General features: G+C 39.9%; 5 protein-coding genes across 7 annotated transcripts in view; 3 read left to right on the top strand and 2 right to left on the bottom strand.

The window, feature by feature from the left end:
* Positions 1-6,604, top strand: part of LOC108138504 (glutamine-dependent NAD(+) synthetase) — a 42,165-nt gene extending 35,561 nt beyond the window's left edge. Inside the window, exons 4-7 of the mRNA XM_017260738.2 lie at positions 587-872; positions 1,799-1,888; positions 1,958-3,391; positions 4,221-6,604. Coding sequence (XP_017116227.1) covers positions 727-872; positions 1,799-1,888; positions 1,958-3,391; positions 4,221-4,917 — 2,367 coding nt within the window. The 5' untranslated portion in view covers positions 587-726 and the 3' untranslated portion in view covers positions 4,918-6,604. The remainder of the gene's footprint in view (positions 1-586; positions 873-1,798; positions 1,889-1,957; positions 3,392-4,220) is intronic.
* An 852-nt stretch (positions 6,605-7,456) lies between these two features.
* On the bottom strand, positions 7,457-9,062 carry LOC108138518 (probable uridine nucleosidase 1). The gene is made up of 2 exons (XM_017260764.2): positions 8,741-9,062; positions 7,457-8,678 (listed from the first exon to the last, which is right to left on the bottom strand). The coding sequence occupies exons 1-2, from the start codon at positions 8,954-8,956 to the stop codon at positions 7,860-7,862; spliced, it is 1,035 nt and encodes a 344-aa protein (XP_017116253.1). The 5' UTR covers positions 8,957-9,062; the 3' UTR covers positions 7,457-7,859.
* A 2,024-nt stretch (positions 9,063-11,086) lies between these two features.
* On the top strand, positions 11,087-13,754 carry LOC108138517 (uncharacterized protein C1683.06c). Its single transcript, XM_017260763.2, has 3 exons — positions 11,087-11,388; positions 12,272-12,715; positions 13,351-13,754. Exons 1-3 carry the CDS (start codon positions 11,137-11,139, stop codon positions 13,732-13,734), a joined length of 1,080 nt encoding a protein of 359 aa, XP_017116252.1. The 5' UTR covers positions 11,087-11,136; the 3' UTR covers positions 13,735-13,754.
* Positions 13,755-14,197: 443 nt separating this feature from the next.
* LOC108138519 (transport and Golgi organization protein 2) lies at positions 14,198-18,140 on the top strand. Of its 2 annotated transcripts, none has more exons than XM_017260765.2 (4): positions 14,198-14,876; positions 15,761-15,883; positions 16,041-16,344; positions 17,511-18,140. In XM_017260765.2, the coding sequence occupies exons 1-4, from the start codon at positions 14,735-14,737 to the stop codon at positions 17,965-17,967; spliced, it is 1,026 nt and encodes a 341-aa protein (XP_017116254.1). In that variant the 5' UTR covers positions 14,198-14,734; the 3' UTR covers positions 17,968-18,140. The 2 variants fall into 2 exon arrangements, with proteins under 2 accessions (XP_017116254.1, XP_017116255.1); XM_017260766.2 differs by having other exon boundaries at positions 14,202-14,876; positions 16,215-16,344.
* On the bottom strand, positions 17,963-25,536 carry LOC108138515 (RRP12-like protein). 2 transcript variants are annotated; one of them, XM_017260762.1, is made up of 10 exons: positions 25,310-25,536; positions 24,678-25,222; positions 22,998-23,923; positions 21,403-22,284; positions 21,210-21,344; positions 20,708-21,140; positions 20,377-20,639; positions 20,099-20,304; positions 18,904-19,447; positions 17,963-18,581 (listed from the first exon to the last, which is right to left on the bottom strand). In XM_017260762.1, exons 1-10 carry the CDS (start codon positions 25,449-25,451, stop codon positions 18,473-18,475), a joined length of 4,185 nt encoding a protein of 1,394 aa, XP_017116251.1. In that variant the 5' UTR covers positions 25,452-25,536; the 3' UTR covers positions 17,963-18,472. The 2 variants fall into 2 exon arrangements, with proteins under 2 accessions (XP_017116251.1, XP_017116250.1); XM_017260761.1 differs by having other exon boundaries at positions 24,678-25,225.
* Positions 25,537-25,619: the final 83 nt, after the last annotated feature.

The following is a 25,619-nucleotide window of genomic DNA, read 5'->3' on the forward strand; positions in this document are numbered from 1 at the left end:
TCAATAAAACCAATTAGATCTTTAAACTACACATTTTCAAAATGAGCAAAATATGTATTGTAATTTTTTTTTGAATACTTATTTTAAGCTTTTATTTGTTTGTTATAATCCATCTATTAGGCTGCTTTTAAATAGATAATTTGTATGCAAGTTTTGCCTGCACTAAATCGCATCGGTATCTAAACCTTTTGGATGCAATTTGAAAAGTTGGAGGGTTAATTGAGCGATTTTCGCGGCTCTCTGTCGCATTATCCTCCGGTTTGCCGCCGTTGTCCTGCCGCCGTTTGTCCTTTTGGCTCTAATTTTAGATGCCGGCTACGTCAGCGGGCCAATTTGCAGGTCGTCAGGTCGTCAGGTCTCGCTGCCACCGGTGACTCTGCGGCTGTTTGATCAATAACCTAGATATATTGGCCGTAACAACAACACCGAAATCAACAATGCCAGCCGACAGACCAAAAAGCCATGAGAGCCGACCAAGTCCCTCAATTTGAATCGCAGCCATCAAATTAATTGCAACTGCATTGTGCACACCACAGCGCGGGCATTAAAAAACACCTTCATAAGTCTCCAATTTTCTCATTTTCAGTTGATAACTGCCGATTTTTTGAACTGACAATAAAACTAAGCGCAACCGTAACACCAACAAGGAACCAAAAACCAAATCAACCAAAAACAAGGTATTTAATCAGAGGAGAAAGTAAAAAGCCTAAAACAAAGCACGAAAAAATGGGACGCAAAGTGACGGTGGCGGTGTCCACATTGAACCAATGGTCCCTGGACTTCGAGGGGAATATGGCCAGGATACTGCAGTCCATTCTGGAGGCCAAGGATATGGGCGCCAGCTATCGAACAGGACCTGAACTGGAGGTTTGGTAAGTACATACTATTTACCTTAAGACATACATATTTTTAAGGAGTTTCAAAACACTTAAATTATCTTTATCGTTTCTGTATGTTATATCCCTTAACAATTAAATTAGAATACACTTTCATTTCTTTTTTTTTTTTAACTCAGTATTTATTTATTTTATTTATTATAACAAAGGTATCTTTGCCTTAAACTTTAACCTAAGACATCTGATCAGCCCAAAGTCTGATTTTATATTTTCGATACTTAAATATTTAACTAAGTTTTCTGGAAGCCTAACATAAATGCAATATTGCGGGATGTCACAAAAATTACTTGGTTTTTAAAATCACTTTAAAAAGTGTTCAAAAGTATGTACTGAAAAAATAAGCGGCAACTTACGAAATAAATCCCATCGACTTATAGATTTGAAATATATTAATGTATATTTTTACACTTATTTATAACTAGTTTCAAAACCCTAGGAATTTCTGTTGGATATCCCAAATATATAGTTCCTAGGTTACCTTAATATATTATAAGATAGTAATATAATATACTATAATAATAATGAATCAAAAAGGACCAATAAAACCGAAATTAAAAAAAAAAAATTTTTTATTATAAAAAAAATTTTAAATTGAAATTGTTTTTTTTTTTGGCTTGTCTTGATTCCCTTAAAAAGCTAACAAAAAATATCTTATATCGCAAAAAAAGTAATCCGTCTTTGAGCAACATTTTTAAATTAAAACAATATCGGTAAAAAAAAATTTTTTTTTCGCTGAAAAAATTTCACAAATAAATTTTTTTTGTTTTAGGAATTTGAATTCTTTTAACAACAATAATTATTCTGTGAGCGAATATATAATAATGAAAAATAAATCATTTAATTGTGATTATTATTAATTTTTAATCGAAATAAATATGTAATGAATGTACATTTTCGAACAGTGGCTACAGCTGCGAGGATCATTTCCGGGAGCCGGACACCTTCCTGCACTCGTGGGAGGTTCTGCTGGAGGTGATGATGTCGCCCATCTGGTGAGTGCCATTGAATACTTGAAGCGCCATGGAGTGCCCCATTTAACGGTAATGATAATGTTGATATAGTGAGAACATGCTGGTGGACGTGGGCATGCCGGTGATGCATCGCAATGTGGCCTACAACTGCCGGGTGGCGTTCTTCAACCGCCAGCTGCTGCTCATCCGGCCCAAGATGGCCATGTGCGACGATGGCAACTACAGGGAGTCGCGCTGGTTCACCGCCTGGACGAAATCGCTGCAGACGGAGGAGTACGTCCTGCCGCGTATGATTGCCCAGCATACGGGACAGCAGACGGTGCCGTTTGGCGATGCAGTGATTGCCACCAGGGACACCTGTTTGGGCTACGAGATCTGCGAGGAGCTGTGGAATGTGCGCAGCAAACACATCGACATGTCACTGGCCGGCGTGGAGCTGATCGTCAACAGTTCCGGCAGCTACATGGAGCTGAGGAAGGCGCACATAACCACCGATCTGGTGCGGAATGCCAGCTTCAAGGCCGGCGGCGCCTATCTGTTTAGCAATCTTCGCGGCTGCGATGGCCAGCGGGTGTACTTCAATGGTTGCTCGGCCATAGCCCTAAATGGTGAACTCCTGGCCCGGGGTCAACAGTTTGCCCTGCAGGATGTGGAGGTCACGTTGGCCACCATCGATCTGGAAGAGATTCGTGCCTATCGCGTCAGTCTGAGATCACGCTGCACGGCGGCTGCGGGAGCAGCGGATTATCCCCGCATCCATTGTGACTTTGAGATGTCCACGCACAGTGACATCTTTAAGACGTCAACGCCGCCGCTCAATTGGCCCAATCACACGGCCGAGGAGGAGATTGCCTTGGGGCCAGCCTGCTGGCTCTGGGACTATCTAAGGCGATCCGGTCAGGGTGGCTTCTTCCTGCCCCTGAGTGGCGGCGTGGACTCCAGCAGCTCCGCCACCATAGTGCACTCCATGTGCCGCCTGATTGTGCAGGCTGTGCAACTGGGCGATGCCCAGGTCTTGCATGACATACGCAAAATCTTGGCCGACACCGACTATACGCCGGATAATGCCGCCGGACTGTGCAATCGACTGCTGGTTACCTGCTTCATGGGCAGCGTGAATAGCAGCAAGGAGACGAGACGACGGGCCGCCCAATTGGCCAACCAACTGGGCAGCTACCACATCGAGATCAGCATCGATTTGGCTGTGAATGCTCTGCTGGGCATATTCAATGTCGTCACGGGTCTAACGCCACGATTCCGGACGCAGGGCGGCTGTGCCCGCCAGAACCTGGCGCTGCAGAACATCCAGTCGAGGATTCGCATGGTCCTGGCCTACATCTTTGCCCAGCTGATGCTGTGGGTGAGGAACCGGCCGGGCGGACTGCTCGTCCTCGGCTCCGCCAATGTGGATGAATCGCTGCGCGGCTATCTGACCAAGTACGACTGCTCCTCGGCGGACATCAATCCGATTGGTGGGATCTCCAAAATGGATCTGCGACGATTTCTGATCTACGCCAAGGATAAGTAAGCAATAATTGCATTAAGTGGGGGAGCAACTCATGGACATTATAGACTAGACATCGGATAAAAATATTTGTTTTAATTAAATCATAATTCAAATTAAACTAGAATTTAGTTCTGATGATTTAAAAACAAAAATTTTATCAGTTCAGGAAAATATATTTGAACATCAAAAATGGTTTTAATAAAACCCCAATTAAAATTTCGCTATTTTAATAATAAATCGCTTTAATAAAATTCAAATAAGAATTAAGCTAAATTTAATTTTGAGTTTATCAAAACAAATGTAGTTCACACAAACTTTGTTTGGAATCGTATGCTCAGCATACTGCTTTTATCTGACAATCCGATGACTAAAAATAATATAGAATTTTTTTTAATATCAAAATCATCGCCATTTAAGAAATCTATACACTTTTTTTTTATTTATACCATTTACAAAATTGATTTTCTCCAAATTTTTTAATGGAACAATATAAAGCTTTAACAAACAAATAAGAGGTGTTGAAAACAAAATTTTATGAGTATTCAAAATTATAATTAAAATTATATTTTAAATGGCTTCTAACCAAATCTTGTTCCAGGATAAAAAAAATTTAAAAACGTTCAAAAGCTTATCTTTGGTTTTAAATATTTTATTCAATTTAAATTAATGGAAGTAAAAAAAGTTATTCTGCTTGATATTATTTTTAAACAACATTTTTAAGTAAAATTCATACAAGTTGTTCAAGGAAAAGCCTCCGCTCTGTAGATTTACATAAGTGAATATCTTCAATATCCTCCCGAAAAGTTGCTAGATATCTAACCGACTCCCTAATCCCTAATTATCCAGGTTCAACCTGCCCGTGCTGGAGTCGATTATCGAGGCGCCGCCCACCGCCGAACTGGAGCCGCTGCAGGAGAACGGTGAGCTGCAGCAGACGGACGAGCAGGACATGGGCATGTCGTATGCAGAGCTGTCCGAGTACGGGCGATTGCGCAAGCAGTCCTTCTGCGGACCGTACAGCATGTTCTGCCGCTTGGTGGCCACCTGGAAGGGTGATCTCAGTCCCAAGGAGGTGGCCGACAAGGTGAAGCACTTCTTCCGCTGCTATGCCATCAATCGGCACAAGATGACCGTGCTGACGCCATCGGTGCATATGGAGAGCTACAGTCCGGATGACAATCGGTTCGATCATCGCCCCTTTTTGTATCGGCCCAACTGGAGTTGGCAGTTCAAGGCCATCGACGACGAGGTGGACAAGCTGCAGCCCATCTACACGCCATCGTCGGCGCAACTGCGTCCCAGCAGCGACGACCTATTGCTATCCACTCAGCGATCATTAGCGCATCTGGACGACTCCAAGCACTCGTCGCCGTTGTCCTCGGCCTCGGCGTCCGCATCGATTGACGTGGGCATTTCCACGGCTGCCGTTCCACTACCAGGTGCCGCCGCTCCAGGCGGCCTCTCCAAGAAGCCCAGCGGCTACTCCAAGGTCCATGTCAATGTGCTCGGCAAGATCAAGGATCGCACGGGCATTCCCGTGTAGGAACGACATACTCGCAAAGCACTGGAATTATACAAAAAAACAAATTTTTTTTTTTTTTTAGTAACCACAGCTTGATGTCTTTTGCTGCCTAGAAACTAAGAAATTAAAGTGAAATTTGTTAGCAATCTTTTGTAACTATGTGCCTTCTATTGTTCCTACATTTCTTTGACTTCTTTGTTTAATTAAAAAAAAAAAAATACTTAATTGCTTAGTAATTTTAGATCTATTTGGCCATATAATCAATAAAATCCCTAAGAAAATCATTCACACAAATTTTTTTTTGAACAGTAATTTTCTTATAATTTTTTTTAAATCTAAAGTTTAAAAAATTGACCAGTTTGAAATTAAAGAAGTTTTCTTAAACACATTTGCATCGCTTAGTGTTACTTAAAATGTCATAAATATAACAAAATTGATTCGGATAACTTAAATGAAACTATTATTAAACATTTAATATCAAGCACTTGACAAACATTGATTTTTAGATCACTAAATACGTAGCGCTATCATTAAGCAGCAGCAAAAGGCATTATCCTGTATATATACAAAATCCATATGTGTAGGCCTAGGCGTAGTCATACTCATAGCGTTGCTCGTCTGTCTAAATCTTTTATTTTTTTTTAGATCCTTAGTCTTTTTAGAGTCTTTTCCAGTTTGCCTTATCTAAAAGTCTTTAATCTTGTCTAATGCTCAAGCTAAAAAAAGAATGGACGAAAAATTTGTCCGCCTGTCCAAACAATATTTACAATAATCCTTAAAAAAAAACTAGGCAAGTCAATTGCCAAACACATTTAGTTAGATAAAACATTCTGTTTTATTTGGCTTCATAAATTAAGGATAACATTTATTTTGTTTTATTAACATAAACGATGAAAAATATCCAAAAATATCTTTAAATAAGAATTAAAACATAAATGGTATTAAATTGTTTGTTTCAACTAAATTCGTATATGTACAGATAACTGCAATACAAATGATGATGATTTTAATGTTTTTTTTAAAGACACACCTTTAAAACGCACAGTTTACTTAGTAGTTAAGATAAATTCATTAATAACGAGATACTTTATCTACGTTTACGAAAGCACAACGCAAACTATACCATGTAAAAGAAATTAGTAACGTCAATTATGTAATCTGTGGTCAAATTATGCCGCACAAAAATTAGAACAGGGCCCATTAAATCGTTGAACCATTAAAGCTCGCTTACTGTTTGCATAACAAACTGCATTGGCTATAATTTAGGTAATGTGGGGCGCCTTACAAGGCAAAATGTTAGTTAGTCTTTTTAGCTACATTGTACATCAACTTTATTGGTATATGCCTTACCTAAAAGAACCAAAAAATAAAAATGTTAATTTTTACATTGATTTAAAACATGTTTTTCTAAAAACGCCATTTCATTAGCATTGCTAAACATTTGCTAATAAATAAACTGCATTCATTTAAGGCACTCAGATTGTTTGTTTTTCCTTATTAAATAAACTGATTTAAGTTAAAAAGTAAGATGACAAAGTTTATGTAAAATTTAAAACATTTTTGGGACTGTTTCTCGGGAGATGAGCAATGTTTTGTTTTTAGTAATGTATGTAGATTTATAGCACATTGTGAATTTGAACACTCGCATCGGATCGATTTAATGGATCACTGATTATACACCTCTGTAGAAGGAAATATATACACCGAACATTTTTGTAGTTTCAAATGGATTGGGTATTTAATCAATTGCTACCATATTTGGTAGAATAAGTATAATTTTTGATAAATATGTTACTCTTTCTTGTTAATTTCTAAATTAAATAATTTTTTGCGGGTGATTTCGATTTAGTTTTTCTATATATCATTATTATTATTTGAGAAAATTGGATTAAAAAAAAATTCACCTGTCAAGTCCAATCAATTGGAAATTTAATGACGAGTTCAAAATTAGAGCAATATTTTCCAGGAATTTTATGAAAAATCTGAAACTTAATCGGATTTTTTCAAAATTTTGGCTCTACAAGTCAAGTTTTGTAGGGTTTCTTTTGTTGACACTTGGCCAAAAGAAAATGCACAACAAAGAGACTGACTGTTTTGTGCAAATGATGACCTAATAACAAATAAAATTTTCAGCTACGTATGCCACCAATCAATTGGAAATTTCATGACAATCCAATATGCGAGCCATATTTCCCAGGGTTTTTTAAAGTACCAACTGCCCTACACCTCTATATTGTTTCCTAGATTGGGTTATCTGTATTTCAGCTGATAGACTTTCTTCGGTCACAGAATGTGAATGTGAACCTTCAAGCACTTCAGCATAATCTGTGGCCAAGTCAGGCCACACCTGGTGCCGCCTTATCAGGTCATAAACAGTCTAACAAAGGGTTAACTTAAACAAGAACAAAAGGGCTAATTACCTAAAAGTATGACGTTAAGCAATTGTGGTAGATTTACTACTTCTGAGATGATATGTGCTTTGATTTTAAAGATACAAGTCTTTACACCATAGTTTTGGGAGTCTAAAAATAGTTAGATAATCAAATAAAAATAGGACAAATTACTTTTTTAATAATTTTTTTTTTTTATTTTTTTAGGACTAGACTATGAGCTTATTAAATGATGAATTGTAATACATCGTAAGAAACATTGATAACAAACATAAGTAGACTGAATTCATCAAAAGACGGCGGATCATTTAGAAATTTTATAAAATATATTTTTAAAAATTGTATTTTTTCAAACGATTAATGATGGAAAACATTATTTTAAAATCATTCGGCGCCATGGCAGCATTAAATCCAAGTTCCAGAAATCCCGAGGTGGCCAACATCCAAAGTTTAAGCCGGACCCCAAAGCAGAAGTAAGTCTTAACACTAAACCAACTTTAGGCACATTACTTTCACAATTCTTTTCACAACTATAGGATCTTCATTATATTTGCATCAAGCCTCATAAAAATGCTAAACGCAAAGTTGCGCGATATCGACTTCGTTCAGGAATCCCGTCCAGGCGATGATCGTGCGGAAGGGTTCGCCATTGAGGCGTCTTACGATGCGCACGTTACTCTTCTTGCCGTGAATGGCATCCACTTTGCGGCCGCGCAGGTGATCCAGCACCATCTGGCCACGGGTATGGGTGCCGTTTAATTCCACGGTGGCATAGTACTCCCGCTGATCGGCTATCATTTGCTCCGGAAAGAGGTAGGTGGCCGTGAGCAGGGCATCGCAGCTGATCCATTTCTGAAAGCCGCGCGGCTCCAGCATCGAACGCTCCACTCTGGTCAGCAGTTGGACAAAGGGATGGTCCACAGATCCCAGAACATTTAGCCGCCAGTCGAGGCTGATGCCGAAATCGCCATCGATGCACGTCTCCCAGGGCACAACCATAGCTGGCCGTGACACTCGCTCCAGGGCAATGTGCGCCGCCTCGGGATCCATCATGAAATTGAACTCGGCACTCTTGGTGACGTTGCCCTTGGCGTAAATGTTGCCGCCCAACATGTAGACGCCGCCAATCTTGTCCAGAAAGGCCTGACCGTACAGATTAATGCAGTTGGCAAAGTTGGTGAGTGGGCCGCAGAGCAGGAAGTCCACTTGACCGGGATATTGGTTGGCCAGGCGGTACATGGCATTCACGGCATGCTCCGGCTGCAGTTCCTGCTCTAGGCTAACCTCCGGATAGTTGCCCACATCGTTGAGCCCGTCCAGGCCATGGAAACGATTGGTGTAGGCCCAAGTACGTGGCACTATGGGATCGGCACAGCCCTTGAAAACGGGCACCTGTAAGGGGAGGAAATGCATCCAAGTGGGTGTGTGAACTTCAATGGAATCACAAATCTCACATCCCGCCTGTCCAGTGTGTGCAGAATCCGCAGGGCATTCAGGGTCCCATTGACCACATCCGTGTTGCCCTGCACCGTCGTTATGGCCACCACCTTGGAGCGCCTGCCTCCTGGCAGAGCCGGCAGCTCCTCCGCCCGCAGCATCATGGCCAATCCCCAGGCATCGTCGGTTCCGATATCACAGTCGTAGACCACCAGGCGTTCCTTCGTCTCCATGGCCGAAAATTGAGTGCCGGAGTTGGCTCCTTTGTTGTTGGCCCAATCTTTCGGCTTTTATCGATTGCGAGACTATCGTTCCTATCGCCGGACCTTTGGTTATTCAATACTATTATTAAGTTGAATTGTTTTCGTTTAAATAACTTATTAAACTATTAGCCTTGGCCGTTTTTTAAATTTAATTTTACTAAGAATAATTTTGGTGTTGGTTTGCTGAATGCATTTTAAACGCATAAACATTTTTAATTTATTTATTAATTATTTAAAAATAGAGTAAACTTAGCTGCAAGATTTACCCACACATGTTTACGGATTGAAAGAATCTGGAATGTGGTGAGTTTTCCAGCTGTTTCCAGTGGTGAATATACGAGCTGCTGTTTTGGCATCTTCCGGAGAACCGTTAGATTTTATTATTTTGTTAACTTACTTTTTAACTAAAACGTCATAAAAAATTTTATATTTAAACATTGTAAAACTTTATTAGCTTAATCCGTTAAATACTAAATATTTAATAAACTTTAGCTATTATTTCAAATCATTTTTTCTGGATGCTATACTATTTAATAGAAAAATTATAAATATACTTCAAACTAACTGATTCAAAATAAAATCTCAAAGACCAAAATAAAAGTCTGGATGCCTTACTATTTGATAAAAAAAAAATTTGGAATATATAAGAACTACTTTTATCGTAATATTAAGAAAATTTAAAATAAAATTTACTTAATTTTTATCTCGAGTCAAGAAAGTAAGTTTTTTTTTCATTTTCTATCGGTAACTTAAAAATCATATAATCGTATAATTTTAAACATCAAAACACTTCTATGCAGTCATTTAACAAAAAAATGCTGTCGTTTTTTGGTTGATATGTTAATAGAGTACAGGCGTTTATTCTAGAATATAGAATCTAGAATCTAGATTACTCCAAGTGTCGCAAGTGGGCGACGGACGACTACTCTCATTATGGTTCGTTACTATCGCAACGCCCTGCCGCAACTTGATTACCATTGCAATATTACAAATAGTGGTTCCAGTTGCCCTTCAAGTGCCGCCTCCGAAACTCATTGAATTAAATTGTGAATTCAATTCGTTAGGCCCCTCACAAATTCCTCCCTCTTTCAACAGATTTCTGGAACACTGACATTGCGAATCGGGGAAAAAGTCCCATTTAACCGATAATCACGATTTCATAATCAAATATTCTTATTTCTGTAAACCTGCTCACATTTAACGAATTGACTATTTACTATTTGCCTAGCAGCTATTTTAATGCATATTTTTATATCAAAATACAAAAGCAATAAAAATTATTAAAAACTGTTTTTTATTTAAATAATTTTTTTTTTATTCTGGAACTTTAATTTTTTGCAAATACTTGATAATATTAATTATATAATTTAATTTAATTTAATTATTAAATATATATTTGCTCAAAACATATGTTATTTTATTTTATTAAATAAAAAAAAACTACACCCAAAAAAACAGAATAACAAAACGACCAAAAGTTAAGAACAAAATAAGTCTTTATATTTTTGGTTACTGTTCCTAAGATTAAGGCCATTTTGAACATTTTTTGTAGTCATTTTGATTTTTTGAGCGTAATAAATGCATATCTTAATATGTTTTGAAAAAACACATAAAATTCTAATACCTTGTTCAAAATACTATCATAATCTCATGCTTTTACGTTTTTTGGGGGAAAAAAACCCATTGGAACATCCGGTTAGGAAATGTTGCTATAGGGTATTTCCTTGGAATGTTAGGGCATTGGATTAGCGACCTTTTAGAGCCGCAATATTCCCACACATCTTATCCGTTTGTCCGGCTCTGGTTCGGCCCGATCGTGAAATATACTGCGCCGCCGGCAGAAACAGATATGAATTGCACACATGGCGACATATCGCATCGCAACACCGCACATGTGAGCTGTGCGCTGTTAGCTATGAGCTGTGAGTCGGCGGCGGAGAAAGGCGAGTGCGTTATGAAATTCGGTGATATGGTGCTGTGCTGGTAATGCCCCAGAACCGAGTCAATGCGAACCGAATGTCCGATGTCCGGCGGCGGCGGCGGCAAACCAGATGATTGGTGTATGTGTATAGCATGGCTATATGGGTATATGGGTAAATGGGTATAGTAGTCCGGAGTTCCGCGGCGCGCACATTCACCAATTGCCGGCGATGGCGGACGGACGCACAGTGGAAAACGGTGACGGCGAAGGATCCAAATCAAAATGCAGATCCACCAGATACGCGATCCTCGACTGCGATGGCGGTAGCGATGATGCCTGGGCCCTGCTCCTGCTGCTCCATGCGGCCGAGAGTCATGGGATCGAGCTCCTGGCGGTCACCACCGTCGGATGCGGAAACACCAGTCGGGAGAACGCCGCTCGCAATATGCGTCGGATACTGGAGGCCTGCAAGCGCACAGACGTAAATATAAATAAATTATGTTATTAGAGTGCACTAAAAGAAAAATACATTTCAATTTATAAATATGTAACAAAATATTTATTAAACTGAAATTAAAAAAAAAAAAATCATTGGTCAGCCATTAAATCTTATCTACACAATAAAAAAAAATAGAATTATAAAGCATTTAAGAAGAGCTAGATTATCCTTGAATTGTACATTTTATATTAAAATATCAAAATAATATTTATGAAGCTGAAATACCAAAAAAAAAACCTCTGGGCAATGGTTAGTTTTGAACCAGTGCCCAACATACATTAAATTTATAATCCAATTTGATTTAAAACAATTTCTGTTACTAGAAATTTATTTATTTATTTAATTAAAACATTTTTTTTTATTTGTCCCTTTGGAAAACTTTATTTTATTTAGCATAGCTGAAGTTTGTTTAAATAAAATAACAATAATATCATTTATGAGCAAAAACAACTTAAATGATATATCTCTAAAATTGGTGTATCGTTAATTATTAATTAATTAATGTGCACAAAGAGAAAATAACATTAAAACCGAGTGTGTAAGGCATCTTTTTAGATCTACATAGTAACAGACACTTAACCTTAATCAATGTGATTTATAGTAACATCCGGGTTATGGTCCATGTCGCACTTTATAATCAATTGTCTTTTGAGGGCTTGACATGGTTTTATAGGTTTATATATAATATATTTTCTATTAATTTGCAACTTTGCAAAAGCTTTTTGTTATCATTATTTTGAAATAGTATGTTTGAAGAAGCTTTGGACATTTGTATAATTATGAAAAATATATATGTTTCTTTTTGCAAAGTGTAGACTAAGAACTTTGTTTTCTGCTGTATCTGACTAATATTCAACGATTGCAGATTCCCATTTACCTGGGTGCTGTGGATCCCCTGATACCCGTCGAGGAGGACGAAAAGAAGTATTTCCATGGACGCGACGGATTCGGGGACTGTCTCGCCGACGACTGCGGTCCGGTGGAGAGTTTTGTGCGGCCGGAGCACGCTGTGACCGCCATCCATGATCTCTGCCGTGCCAGACCCAAACAGATCACAGTATTTGCCGTGGGCCCACTAACGAATCTGGCCCTGGGCTTCACCATGTACGGGGAGACGTTCGGTGAGAGCTTTAGGGACATGTTCATCATGGGCGGCAACTACCAGGGCGTGGGCAACTCCTCACGGGCGGCGGAATTCAACTTCCATTCGGATCCGGAGGCGGCACACACGGTGCTCCTGAAGAGCCGCTGCCCCATCACCATCCTGCCATGGGAGCCCTGCACCCCCAAACGATTCAACATACCCATTGTGAGTATAACACATCCTTGAGACAAGTTTTTAATTTCTAGAGTTTTTCTGAAATAAAGTCGAATGTGACTGGAATGAAGTAATTTTAGCTTACCTCAATTCATTTGTGTGTAACATGTGTTACTCTTTCAACAACAGCAGTATCATACAAAATTAAGTTTATTACGTGGCTAAAATAAATTTCATATTAAACTTATAAGTTAGGAAATTATTAAATATTTTATTTAATTCTGTTAAATATTTAATAAAAGGTATTCAGCAGGTCTGTCAACAATTTTTTGTTGAATTAAAAGTCTTGTAAATATTTGACTTTTCTAGAATGCGTTAGCATTCATACTTTTTAAGGGCTTCGATTTAACATATAATTTATCATATCCAAAAAAAAACTTTTAGTTCTTAATATTTAAAAGTAAATTAATAATTGTAAATTATAAAACAAAAATGTATGCATTGTTTGGTAATTAATATATAACTGAAATAAATATAATTTAGATTTAGAGGCAGGTTAAATAGTTGTTGTAAAAAAAAAAAAAACATAAAAACTCTAAACTGTAATCCTAGATTGTTTTGGTATGTATATGGTACATACATATATACTAAATATGACATGGTATTTAATTCCGTTTCCCCCTTAGAACTGGCGCCTGAAGGAGTTCGCCGAAAGGGCCAAGGATACCCGTCATCCGGCGATCACGATGCTCAACCAGGTGGAGGCCGCCCAGTGGCTGCCGATGATCGAGCTGGACGGGATCGACATATGGAACCCCTGCGATGCCATCGTGGTGGCCGCCTGTCTCTTCGAGGATCGTTTGATCCGCAAGCAAAGCACCTGGCACGCCACCGTCGACCTAAGGGGCACCCACACCCGGGGTCAGATGGTCCTCGATCATCTGCGGGAGCGGGAGAAGTATCCGGAGAATGTGCGCATCATCGAGCTGGTCGACGCCGAGTTCTTCAAACGGATCTGCGAATGGATCGCCGGCTTGGACGATGGCGCCCTGCTCCGCGAGATCCAATAAATACCCATATCTATAGTAAATCCCGCCTTTTTTTTTAAACTTTATTATTTTATGAGGCCCGCGATAAGGGTGGGGCTTCTTCGATAAGAACTCCCTGCACACCACTAGCAATAAACCGGTTCTGTAGATTGTGACGTTTAAATTTTGATTCAAAAAATATTATAAAAATTATTTTTTTGTAAAAGTGCTACAGAAATTTTATTTTTTTGGCGATGTCTATCGTTTATTTACCTAAATATTAGAAAGCCTAAAGGAAAACAATGTCTGAAAAAATATATATAGAACAATTTTTTTGTTTTACAGTATTTACAGAAGTTAAAACATTAAATTAATGATTTTAATTGTCCATAAAAAATATAATAGCTATAATATTTTCACTCGCATTACTATAACGTTATTTTTATTTTTAAATTTTGAAAATTTTCAAAATATTTGGCACCAGAGGGTTAACGATTTGTTATCGTTTCCCCGTCAGCTGACAACGATTACAAAAAATGTAAATAAGAAAGTCCAACCAAAACAAGTGAGCCTCAGCATAGAAATGAATTAAAAGACTGCCATGTTTGCGATTATAAAATGTTAATGGATCAAAAATAGATGGAAAACGAAAAACATACCATCCCACCCACCAACAAAACGGGCGCAACTTAAATTCCCATTTCAGATTAGTGGCGTTCGTAAACAACGGATAAGACTGTATACATATATGTACTATATAATCAGCTGTACGTTATTTTTGGTGATAAAATCATCGTAGAGACCACAAAGCAAAAGCCACAAAGGGAAGACTGACCGAACGACCTGCCGTTTCTGATAGCACCAGTAGAACCAGAACCACCATCACCATCACCATCGACACCCCGCCGAGATTAAAGACCACTTTTTGGAGCCCCATCCACAGTTGTCAGCCGTCTCTTGATCACTTCACATCGGTTTGTCGCGAGTTGTAGCTATATATTAGACATAAAAGCTACTGGATAGCCCCCAAAAACTATCCAAAATGTGCGTGATATTCTTCTGCGCGGATTCAAGTCCACGGGAGGGTGGCTATAAGCTGATCCTGGCCTCCAATCGCGATGAGTTCTTCGCCCGGGCCACACAATCGGCGGCCAAGTGGCCAAATGCCGATCATGTTTACGGGGGTAAGTTTGTGGAGGCGATAACATATCTTAACTAAAGGCCTACATATCATACGTTTACGCTAAAATGCTAAAAAATCACTGCATATCTCGTAAATAACATTTACTTATTTTCTAAAGTTTCTGGTGCAGAGATGATCGAGTAGTTTTTAGTCTATATTCCATTATATATATTATATTCCATTATATTTATTAATGGCATATAGCATATAAAATATTTAAGTAATTTCTATAAAAATCTGAAAAGCATTGAATTTCTTGTAAACAACATTTCTCATTTTATTATTTTTTGATCGAGAGGAGGATGAGCTATTACACAAAATATTATAAAGTAAAACTATTTAAGACTATTAAATCAAAATCATGGTACTTTTTTTTTAATTAATTATGAAGGAATTTTTAAATTTAATAGAATGACAATTAATTTGTCGAGTATTTTGGTTCAACGGAAAATAATAGTTTATTTGTCAATTAATAATGTGTAAACTTTTAGAAAAGTAGTAGTTGTTTTTCAGACACCTTTTATTTCTATTTTTATATTATTATATAGATGAACAGTTTAGTATGCATTATCAGAAGAGTTAAGAAATATTTAGTATTTTTCCGTGGATAAATAGAATTTTAGCCGTTCTTCCTGCTGAGTGATTTATTTAAACAGAATGTAATTATGTTTAAGCCAAAGAATAATGTATACATTTCTAAAAAATATATTTATCCTTTTCTAAGGGATAATTTAAAAGTAGTTTGTATGCATTATTAAAAAGTTTAGTGGTTTAGTTAACTTGGATAAGTACAACTTAAGAAGATTTCCCTGCTGAGTGATTGATTATTTGTTTTTTATTTTTGTGGATAAAGAATATTGATAAATATATATATATATATTTCAGGCATCGATCTGGAGCCGGGACGCGAGGGCGGCACTTGGCTGGCGATTGGCCATGCCGCTGGCTTCTTCAAAGTGGGCGCCCTGCTCAATCTGACTGGCGAGCCCAAACCACGCGATGCAGTCGGTAAACCCATTTAAGCCATTTATGTATTAACCAAAACCTCCACACGCACACGCACACCATTAATTTGCCTCGAGCTTAAACTTTCACAAATGCGAGAAATGAAAAGAAAAGAAAAAACAAACAAACAACTTTCTTCGTTTCTGTTTTCTGTTTGAAGCGCACAAGAACATTTTGCAACCGCATAATCACAACAGCAACAGCAACACCGGCATTAACCTCTGCCCCAAGCCCAGCCATCCGAACCCGAATCCGAATCTGAATCTGAATCCGAATCCAAATCTGAATCCGAATCCGAGTAAGGGGCATTCGAATAACGAACATTTCTTACTAGGGCGCGGCATGATCGTGGCTGACTTCGTCACGCGATCGGACGACCAGCATGACATCGTGGAATACAACCAGAGCCTGTTCAAGGACTGCACCAAGTACTCCGCCTTCAACTTTGTGTCGATTGAGATTGGGTAAGATTTGGGAATTTCGAAAAAAAAGCAGTCTATGCAAGGTTATAAAAATAAGAAACCCACGAAACGGTAATCTTAGATTTATAAAAAAAATCTTAAACAACGATTTTTGTTGGATTTCAATTCATAAAAATAGGTAAAAACGATCATTATTCAAAGTTCTTTTAATAAAAATCTTGAATAACAACTATATTTTAGATTCGTAAAACCAATGTTTCAGATTTATTTAAAAAATATCTCTAATAACGATTAAATTTTTGATTTTAATGAAATAAGAAATGTTTAATAACGATTATCTGAGATTTACTTAATATACAAATCTTTAAAAACGATTTTTTCATATTCCTTTAAGCAAAAACCTTTTGTAACGATTAAATTTAAGATTTCTATAAGTTAAAATCTCTATCTCTCAGATTTACATAAATTAAAATCTTTAATAACGATTATTTCAGAAATCTATTAATAAAAATGTTAAGAATCGATTTTTTTTAGAAATCTATACATTAAAATCTTAAATAACGATTCAATGTTAGATTTCTTAAAATTTAAAGCTCTAAAAACAAATTTATAGAAATCTATAAACAAAAAATTTTTTCATAAAAATCTGAATTTAAAATTTTATTTAAACTTAAATTTTTCGTCATGATGACTTATATATTTTAAATACGATTAAATATATAAATATACAAAATCAATTTATTAAGCTAGAAAAATATATATATTCGTTAATCATATCTTTATTTATAAGCTGAGAAACCCCGTTTTTATTACCTTTATTTTATTGGAATTCTAATTAAAACAGTTTTCTTGTTTTGAATACAATTTCGAAATCAAATTCGTTATGTTCTTTAAACATTTTATTTTAATCGAGCATTGTAATATAATAAGTTGATGGAAATATTTATATATTTATTCAGTAATAGTCATGCGATTTACGTAAATGAATTCAAGTGAACCCGTCAATTTTATAACTGACCATAAATATGCCGATTACTTGCCATAAATAAAACTTTCTTGACTAAACACAAAAAGATTAGGACTAATTCAAATAAATGGTATTACCTTTGTGTTATTTTGTTCGAGTAAATAGAAACAACAAAGTAGATTTGAGCCCAACAAAACACAGGCACTTAATGAACTGTTTTATATTTCTCTATATTTAATAGATCGTCATCAGTGCCCGCCCGCGTGAAGCTACTCAGCAATGTGCCACCCACGCTGGAGGAGTTCCAAAATGGGCAGTGCTATGGATTTGGGAACAGCCTGCCGCACACTCCCTTCGAGAAGGTGCATCACGGCAAGCAGGAGTTTGAGGCGATCGTTAGGGAGCATGGTGGATCCAGTGTGGAGGACCTGTCCGCCCACCTGATGCAGTTGCTCCGGAAGAAGCACAAATTCTGGCCGGACGTGGAGCTGAAGAGGCGTGCGCCCAACTGGGGCGAGGGTTTGAGTGCCCTAAATGTTCACATCGCGGAGCATGCCTATGGCAGCCGCACCCACACCGTAATCCTGGTGGATAGCCACAACAAAATGCACTTCATCGAGGAGACAATGGCTGGAGTGGATCCACAGGGTGAGTGGATTAGGACCCATATCGAAAAGGATTTCCAAACTAGCGTTTGATGACGAAGCTCTACACAATGTAGAACAATTTATTCGCTGATATATTAGGAAATTGTAAATTTCTGCGCTTTTTTTTGTAGCAATAATCTGTATTTTTGACACTGGCATTTATGATAATAAATAGTTTAGATACTTTTTAATATAAATGAGTGGATTGAACTCATTACACATTACTACTATCATCTTATTGTTTTGCTTTGAAAATTCTTTATTTAAACTTAAAGTCTGTAAAACTCAACAGTTCAAGAAGCTGTTCTCATTTAATACATGACTATATCGTTTTCATTTTAACTTTATCTCTGGCATTTACAACGTCTCCACATGCATACGTAATTAATTATATATATATATATATATATTTAATCAAGGTAACAGAGGAAATAATACCCAACGTCTTAGCTTGCTTATCAGCCAGCCGTCCGCACTATCCCGTTGTTATTATATAGGTATATCTATATCTCTATAGCTTTATTATCCAGTTTATTTAGTGGCCTCACTCTCCAGACTATTTGTATTTCTTGGAAACCCGACCGCCACCGCCTCCAGTTCCTCCAGTTTCGGCGCCAGTTCCTCGCAAAACACTCTTGAATTTCCGCGAGTTCATTGAACGTTTTCTATTATGGAAAGAGAAGGAAAATTAGATAAGGACAGGGCATATAAAGATCTAGCTCTAGCTCTAGATCTAGATCTTATATATAACGAAATATAAAGCTATCATCAAACCAAAGTTTTTATGCCCTCGATGTTTAGATATTGAAAATTTCTCAAATCGGCAAACCAAAGTTTTAAAAATTGAAAGTTATTCAAAATGTTTTCCAGTCTAAATAGATGGATAATTAGATAAGAACAGATCATCCGAAGATCTAAATCTAGATCTAGATCTAGATCTAATGTACATATAACGAAATAGGAAATAGAAAATTTAGAGATACCAACCTCTTGTTGAGGTTATTCCTTGTCAGTGGTATGTAGGCATATGGATCCAGTTGTCCGCGCTTCTTCATATCGCCCTTGGCCTTTTTGCTGCTGTATTCATTGCCCGCCGGTCGACTGGCGGACTTTCCTGACTTCACGGACATGGCATCTGAGTTGCCACCAGCTGCCAGATGTCGATGGATGCCCTTGCCACCGGCTGTGTAGCGACTGCTGGCGGTGGTCTTGCCGGATTTGGTGCTCATCGCATCGCCGCCCTTGCGTGTCCGCTTGGCAGCCACCGATTGCTGCTGCTGCAGCTCCTCCTCGTCGCTGGAATCGTCCTCCATGCCGCGCTTGGCCTTCGGCTCCTTGGCCGCCGTGCCATCGGCCATCGATGCATCGGAATCGGAGTCGGAATCGGACTCATCATTGCCACCCTGGCCGCGCAGGGCCTTGTCGCTGATGATGAGGCGGCCATCGTCGGCGGTCTTGAAGCCTCCGTTCGGCAGCTGCGCTTTCGTCTTCAGGCTCTTGACGGTGGCTGCCGTTTGTGCGGAGCCACTGGCTGCAAATGGACAGGAGAAAATAGTTATTATATGATGTATCATCAGTTTAAAATATAAATTTATGTTAGCTTCGTTTGGCAAAGATATGAGCATTGAGCATTTTTTTTTTCTATAACAAAGAACTTTAAAGTTTCATTATATTGTTTACTCCCTTATAAATTGTATAACAATAGTAATGAATTTATACCATGTTATTATTAATTAAGTAAATTTTAGTACAGAGATTTTAAACAAAAACAATTTAATTAATTAAAGGATAAGAATAGATTTTAAATTTGAAATGCGTTTTTCTCGAATGCCTTCATTAAATGCTTTGAGCAAAATCCCTTGAAAACTGAACTCTTTAAATTTTGCAGTCTTATTTAACATACCAAAATGTAGCCTTAAGCGATCAATTTTTTTTTTATAAAAAATGTTTTTTGTTTATAGTAATTTGATTTGATTTGATTTATTTAACTGAATCTATTGAAATTTTTGTTTAAAATTATCCAGTTCTGTGGAATTTCAGTCACCGCAAAACAAAATCAGAAAAAGGGAATTTACTTATCACGTATTTTTTGTACACAATTATTTCATATTTTAAAATTACGGAAATGTATTTTATATATGTAATTTTGAAAAACCTATTGATATAGTTATTATGAACTTACTCAGCACATTGCCAATGGACTTGAGATCGGCCAAATCGACAATCTCGTCGGGATCCTCGCGAATGTAGGTGCTCTTCTGCTGCTTGGACTTCTTGCTTCGCTTGCCAGCAGCAGCAGCAGCAGCCGCTCCTCCCGCTCCGCCCTCGTCCTCGGCGTCCATATCCTCGGGCAGATCCGAGTCGGAATCAGCCAGAATATCATCAATGCTGATATTGAATAAGAAAGAGTAGTGAACATCGCCGGTGGTTAACAGCCACCAATAGGTGGTCTCTACTTACGTATAGCTCTTCTGCTCCAGTCCGCCACCCAGCTCCTCATCGGAGCTATCCGCCTGCGCCTCCTCGTTCTGCTTCTTGCGCGTATCGCGGCGCATCTGTTTGCGGATCTTCTTGAGCCGGCGGTGGGTCACTTCATCATCGCCGGGTACAAAGCGGGCCAGTTCCTCGGTGGTGAAACGCTTGCAGAGCTTCTTCAGGAAGTAACCAATCTGAATGCGACAGTAGCGCTTCGTGTCCTTGGTCATGGCAGATAGGGCGCGCATCTGAAAAAAAAAAAAGAGATTAACCAATTGATTGGAGGATAAATTTATGTACCCTGTGGATTACTTACAATCGTCTCCAGATGATTGGACACCAGCGGTATGGGCATCACCTTGATGAATGTGATCAGGAAGGCAACGGCTGCCTCCGATTGATTGCGTGACTTCTGGACGAGAAAAACGGAGACCTGTTGCAGGACAAACTCGAGAGTGGCCACCGTCAAGTGCTGGCCCTGCTGTTGGAGCACAGCCCTAAAGGCCAGGATCGTGTTCGTGACCAGCGACTCGTCGCCGGCAAAGCCAGCCGTCAGGATGTCCACAAAATCATTGATCTTGCCCGCATCCTGATAGAGTTGTGTGATCGATTTGATTAGTTGCTCGGCCACCTGCTCCTTGCGCGTGGAGAACTCCTTGTAGTTGAGCACCGCCTCGGGAATGGCCTTCATGACCAGCTGGTCGTTGTACACCAGATTGCTGCGGCACTCCATCAGGGATTTCAGGCAACTGTGTTTCAAATTGGTTGCATTCTGTTAGCTATTGGCTTTCCTGTCATTATTGCGGCATCAAACTTACTACAATCGCGATGCCTGGCAAACGCTGCAGCTGGTGGTGAAGCCCTCGAGGAGTATCTGCTGCAGGGCTATGCTGTTCTTGCGGGTGAACTTCTGGCACGATGCCTGCTCCGAGGTCATCAGCTCTCGCAGGAGTCTACAAAACAGGATGGAGATTAAGTAAACTACTACGACTACTATCAATTAACCATTACTCGTAGGTCTTCCTCTGCTGCTTCTTCAGTTTCTGCTCATCCTTGGCCACCAATTTGGATTTATCGTTTCGCAGTATGGGTGCCATATACTTCTCGAAATAGGTTTCGATTCCCCGACACTTTTGCACCCGCACAATGGCGGCATTAATATCAAACAGGGCATCGTATTCAAAGCTGGCCACGGCACTGGCTGCCAACTGACCTTGCGAGTTCTCGAAGAGCTGCTGCTGCACTTCGGCCGGAGCCCGGGAGATGTACAAACGGATGACGTCCAGGACATGCTTCCGCTGATCGGCCTCGTACGTGCCGCTCGGCTTTTGTGTGTAGATATTGAAGAGACGTGGCAGAAAGTTCTTGGCATACAGGCCAATGGCCTGATGGCATTCAGCGCTCTGGCTGTCGTCGAGCAGCTCCAACAGGCCATCGTAGATGGGTGCCCTGAACTCCGGATTCTTTTCCAGAGCGGCGCCCAAAGTGGGTGCCAGCTGACGCAGGTATTCCGGATCCCTTGGCCGGCGACAGAAGCCGGGGAACAGGCCCCACAGCTGGCAGCACAGCAGCTCGTAGATGTGCGACGACGACTTGTTCTTCGCCTCGCTGAACTCCTTCCACTTCTGCTGGCAGTCCATGGCCAGTGGCACGATCTTCTCCCTGAAGAACTGCAGGCTCGCCCCGTTGGCTCCCTCGCGCAGCAGGGGCAGCAACCAGGAGCGCTCCAGCTGCATGCCACCCCTGCCATCGCCAAGGGGAATCGCCGTGAGGATCAGCTCCGGTCCCAGCGCCTTGATGGCGCTGATCAGGGTGTGCTCGATCTGCAGGCGATGGCCGCTCTGGCTGTCGTACCGCTTGGAGATCGTCAGCAGCGAGGGTGTGAGTTCCGAACTGCCAAAATGTAAGCCCAAAAGTGATTAGGTTTCTTACTATTTTAGATAGTGGGTGTAGAGATTTATCTTAGTTAAAACATTTTAAATTTAAAGCCATGTTTTACTGAACAGATGGTACTGAAAACTATTCATCTTTGCAATATTATTATCCTTAAATAATCAGGATTAATTAAATGAATTATTAAATATATAACATTTTTTTTACAAAATTCTTTCCAAAAAGGCTTATTTTTCAATTTAAAAATTTCACAATTTTCAACACAACCACAAATTGACCAAATTTTGAAATTAAAGCAGAGATTTTTTTAATTTTATGTTGTATCTAAAAATATACATAAAAGTCAATATATAATTTCATATGATGGAACAGAATTTGGATTACTTTTTTAAAACTATAAATTGTTTATAAAAGCAAATTTCTGTGTTCTCGATTTATAAGAAATAGATGCCTTTCTTTAGATTTGCATTCAAATATCAATCATATTTGAAGTAAAACTAAAGTAATGTGTTTTTAAGAAGACGTTTTCACCTCTATTCGCAAGGCATTTGATGTGGCTTTTATTATTTCAAAGAAACGAAAGTTAAATCTTGCCTCACGGAAACTTCTTCAATTTTGAATAAATACCTAACAAAATAACCAAAGATTTCGGGGGCAACTTTATGCCAGAAAAAAAATATATTTAAAAATTATTTAATCTAGCCAAAACTCACCCGAATTGCTTGCCACATGCCTCAAAAACGATGGCAAAGATGAGGATGACGTATTTGGAGATCTCGCCGAAGGGAGCGTTTAAGACCTTGTGCAGTGAAGCGATAATCCTGGCCACACTCTGCCGGTTTCGCTGCGCATCCTCCGGCGTGGCACATGCCCGGGCCACGCAGTCCTGCAGCAACTCCTTGATGCAGTTCGAGACGCCGACAACCAGTTCCGTTCGCTCCGAGAGCCACAGATCCGTGGTGCAGACGTCGATGAGGCGCGGCAGAGCCTGCATGCACAGATCCAACTGCAGGGTGGCCAAATGGAGGTGACCCTCCTTCAGTACGGTCACCCAGGCGAGCGTCTGGCGGACATCGCTCCTGTCCGGCCGATACTCGTGGATGGCCGCCAGCAGCTTGGCGCACAGCGAGGCATTCAAGTTGGGGCTGCGCGTGACGAAGAGGGCATGCAGGGCCTGGAAACAGTTCGTGCGGACCAGCACATTGGCCGCCGTCATAATGGAGAGCAGATGCTCGCAAACACTGCGTATGTCCTCCGTCCGGAAGCCGGATAGTGTGTCCTTCAGCAGTGCCAGCGTGTGGAGCACCGTCGTCTGGGCATTGGCCAGCACCTCCGGTTTGAATTGGGCCAGACAGAACTTGGTCACCCGATTGCTGGCCGGATGGTGCTTCACCTTGGCCTGATCCACCGCCGCCTTCTGATTCTGTTCTTGATCCTGATCTTCGTCGGACTTCACAGGCGGCAGCATGAAGCAGCTGCCGTGGATAATGGACACCACCGCATGCTGGGCCGCCTTGCGGATCTTCGGCTTGGAGTGAATGCTAAACGCGAGCAGGGCATCGAAGTATTGGAACGTGGAGCTGTACGTCCATGTCGCATAATCCTGGGCACGCAGCAGGACGGACAGGCAGCCGATTACCTGGAAAAGCGGAAACCATTGGGCATTAGAAAGCTCAAAATATGAGAGTAGTTGAGACCAATTCAATTTATCTAAATTCATATGCTTATAAATAAATAAGTTTCATTTATTTTATGTCAATGATAAAACAATCATAAATAAGCTGATGTTAGAGGTTTCATTTAAATAAAGAATTTTTTATAATAATTTATCTCCTTAATTATAGTCTTTCTTTATTGACTTCCCTGAATATATATGGATAAAAAGTAAAACATACAAAATTTACATATTTTAATGCCATCTTGTTAGTAATTTTAATGTTTTAATTTTGTTTAATTTCAAAATTTTGTTGAATTGGTTCTGATAATCTTTAACCCCTAAAATTGTTAGTTTCGATAAATAAATTCAATTAAATATAGTTCAAATTTTGTTAAAATATTTAAAATTATATAGATTGATTTCCCCGAATATTTTTTTATAATCTGCTTTAAATATTGAAACTTATTGCGGATATTATATTTGTGTAAGGTAAATTAATCATTTCAATTTATATACTGATTTCCCTGAATATTTTCAAATGATAACAATGAAGAAATTAACATATTTTAATATCATCCGTACAGTAAATAAAAATTGACTACAACCATAATGTACATACGAATCTTTTCCAAAAAACCCGCCTTGATTGCTAATGGTTTACTTTATCATCTAGCACTTTAAAGTTTTTGTATATCCCTGACCCTTATTTTTGGTAGTCCCCTGTTTCCCAACTTACATATCGGATGACCGACTGGTTGGTGGCGTCCACGAACCGCTGGAGCAGCGTCTGCATGGTGGCGGCGGTCTGGGCGAACCGCTTCCTGAGCACCGGAGCCGGCACCGATTTGATGCCCATGGAGAGCAGCGCAACGCCGGCCACGATGTCCCGCTCCTCGGTGGCGGCCTCGATCTGCTCCATGAGCAGCAGGAAGTACTCGGTGGACGACTCGCCGCCACCGTTCTCGCGGATGATCTCGGTGAGGGCGCTGAGGATGGCCAGCATCTCCTTGTGCAGATCGGAGGAGGCCCGGAAGCCGGTGAGCAGTTTGCGGAAACTGGTGTTGCTGCAGCTGCTGTAGTTGGAGGCGAAGGTCTGGAAGGTCTTGAAGGTGCCCGTGGGAGCGGTCCCAGAACCGGACATGCCCTCATCTTCGTCGTCCAGTTTGAAGCTTCTCAAGCTGCCGGCCACATCGTTCACTGTCGTGGTTTCCGCATTGAAGGCCTGTCTCTGCTCGTGCTTGTGGACCGCCTCCAGAGTGAGGCCAGTGGGCGTGGCAGCCGCTGCTGGAGGGGATTGACAATGAAGGGTTTAGAGATCCACAGGTGGCTCGTTCTAAGAAACGCAGCTGAAATTGCTGCTGCACTCACCCAAACTCAAATTGGGCTGGAAGAAACGCGACTTGGCCTTCAGGCGGTGCTTCATCTGGTCGGGATTGGAGGTGGCCGACTGGCCCTTGCTCCACGTCTTCCCCTTGCCATGGCGCTTCAGCTTCGACCGGAATTTGCCCATGATCCACGCGGGAATTGCTCAAAGAAAGTAGTCAATAAAAAAAAACAAATCGCAACACGTGCGAACTAGTGTGACCGCTCGACCGTTAAAACATTATCGGAACGATAAGATATTCTTAGGTAATCGATAGACCAATCGATTGCTATACGAGGTGAGTTTCTAGCTAAG

The sequence above is a fragment of the Drosophila elegans genome, unplaced genomic scaffold (assembly GCF_018152505.1).
Source record: "Drosophila elegans isolate 14027-0461.03 unplaced genomic scaffold, ASM1815250v1 contig_149, whole genome shotgun sequence".
Classification (NCBI taxonomy): Eukaryota; Metazoa; Arthropoda; class Insecta; order Diptera; family Drosophilidae; genus Drosophila; species Drosophila elegans.

Bases quoted from the DNA above. Each gene is read 5' to 3' on its own strand.
- LOC108138515 (XM_017260761.1), bottom strand. From the start codon at position 25,451: ATGGGCAAATTCCGGTCGAAGCTGAAGCGCCATGGCAAGGGGAAGACG. The intron at 25,226-25,309 runs GTGAGTGCAGCA...AATCCCCTCCAG, and splicing joins CCAGCCCAATTTGAGTTTGG to CAGCGGCTGCCACGCCCACT. The intron at 21,345-21,402 runs GTAATGGTTAAT...CCTGTTTTGTAG, and splicing joins CAGCAGAGGAAGACCTACGA to ACTCCTGCGAGAGCTGATGA.
- LOC108138517 (XM_017260763.2), top strand. From the start codon at position 11,137: ATGGCGGACGGACGCACAGTGGAAAACGGTGACGGCGAAGGATCCAAA. The intron at 11,389-12,271 runs GTAAATATAAAT...CAACGATTGCAG, and splicing joins AGGCCTGCAAGCGCACAGAC to ATTCCCATTTACCTGGGTGC. The intron at 12,716-13,350 runs GTGAGTATAACA...TTTCCCCCTTAG, and splicing joins AACGATTCAACATACCCATT to AACTGGCGCCTGAAGGAGTT.
- LOC108138518 (XM_017260764.2), bottom strand. From the start codon at position 8,956: ATGGAGACGAAGGAACGCCTGGTGGTCTACGACTGTGATATCGGAACC. The intron at 8,679-8,740 runs GTGAGATTTGTG...CTCCCCTTACAG, and splicing joins ACACACTGGACAGGCGGGAT to GTGCCCGTTTTCAAGGGCTG.
- LOC108138519 (XM_017260765.2), top strand. From the start codon at position 14,735: ATGTGCGTGATATTCTTCTGCGCGGATTCAAGTCCACGGGAGGGTGGC. The intron at 15,884-16,040 runs GTAAACCCATTT...TTCTGTTTGAAG, and splicing joins CAAACCACGCGATGCAGTCG to CGCACAAGAACATTTTGCAA. The intron at 16,345-17,510 runs GTAAGATTTGGG...TATATTTAATAG, and splicing joins TTTGTGTCGATTGAGATTGG to ATCGTCATCAGTGCCCGCCC.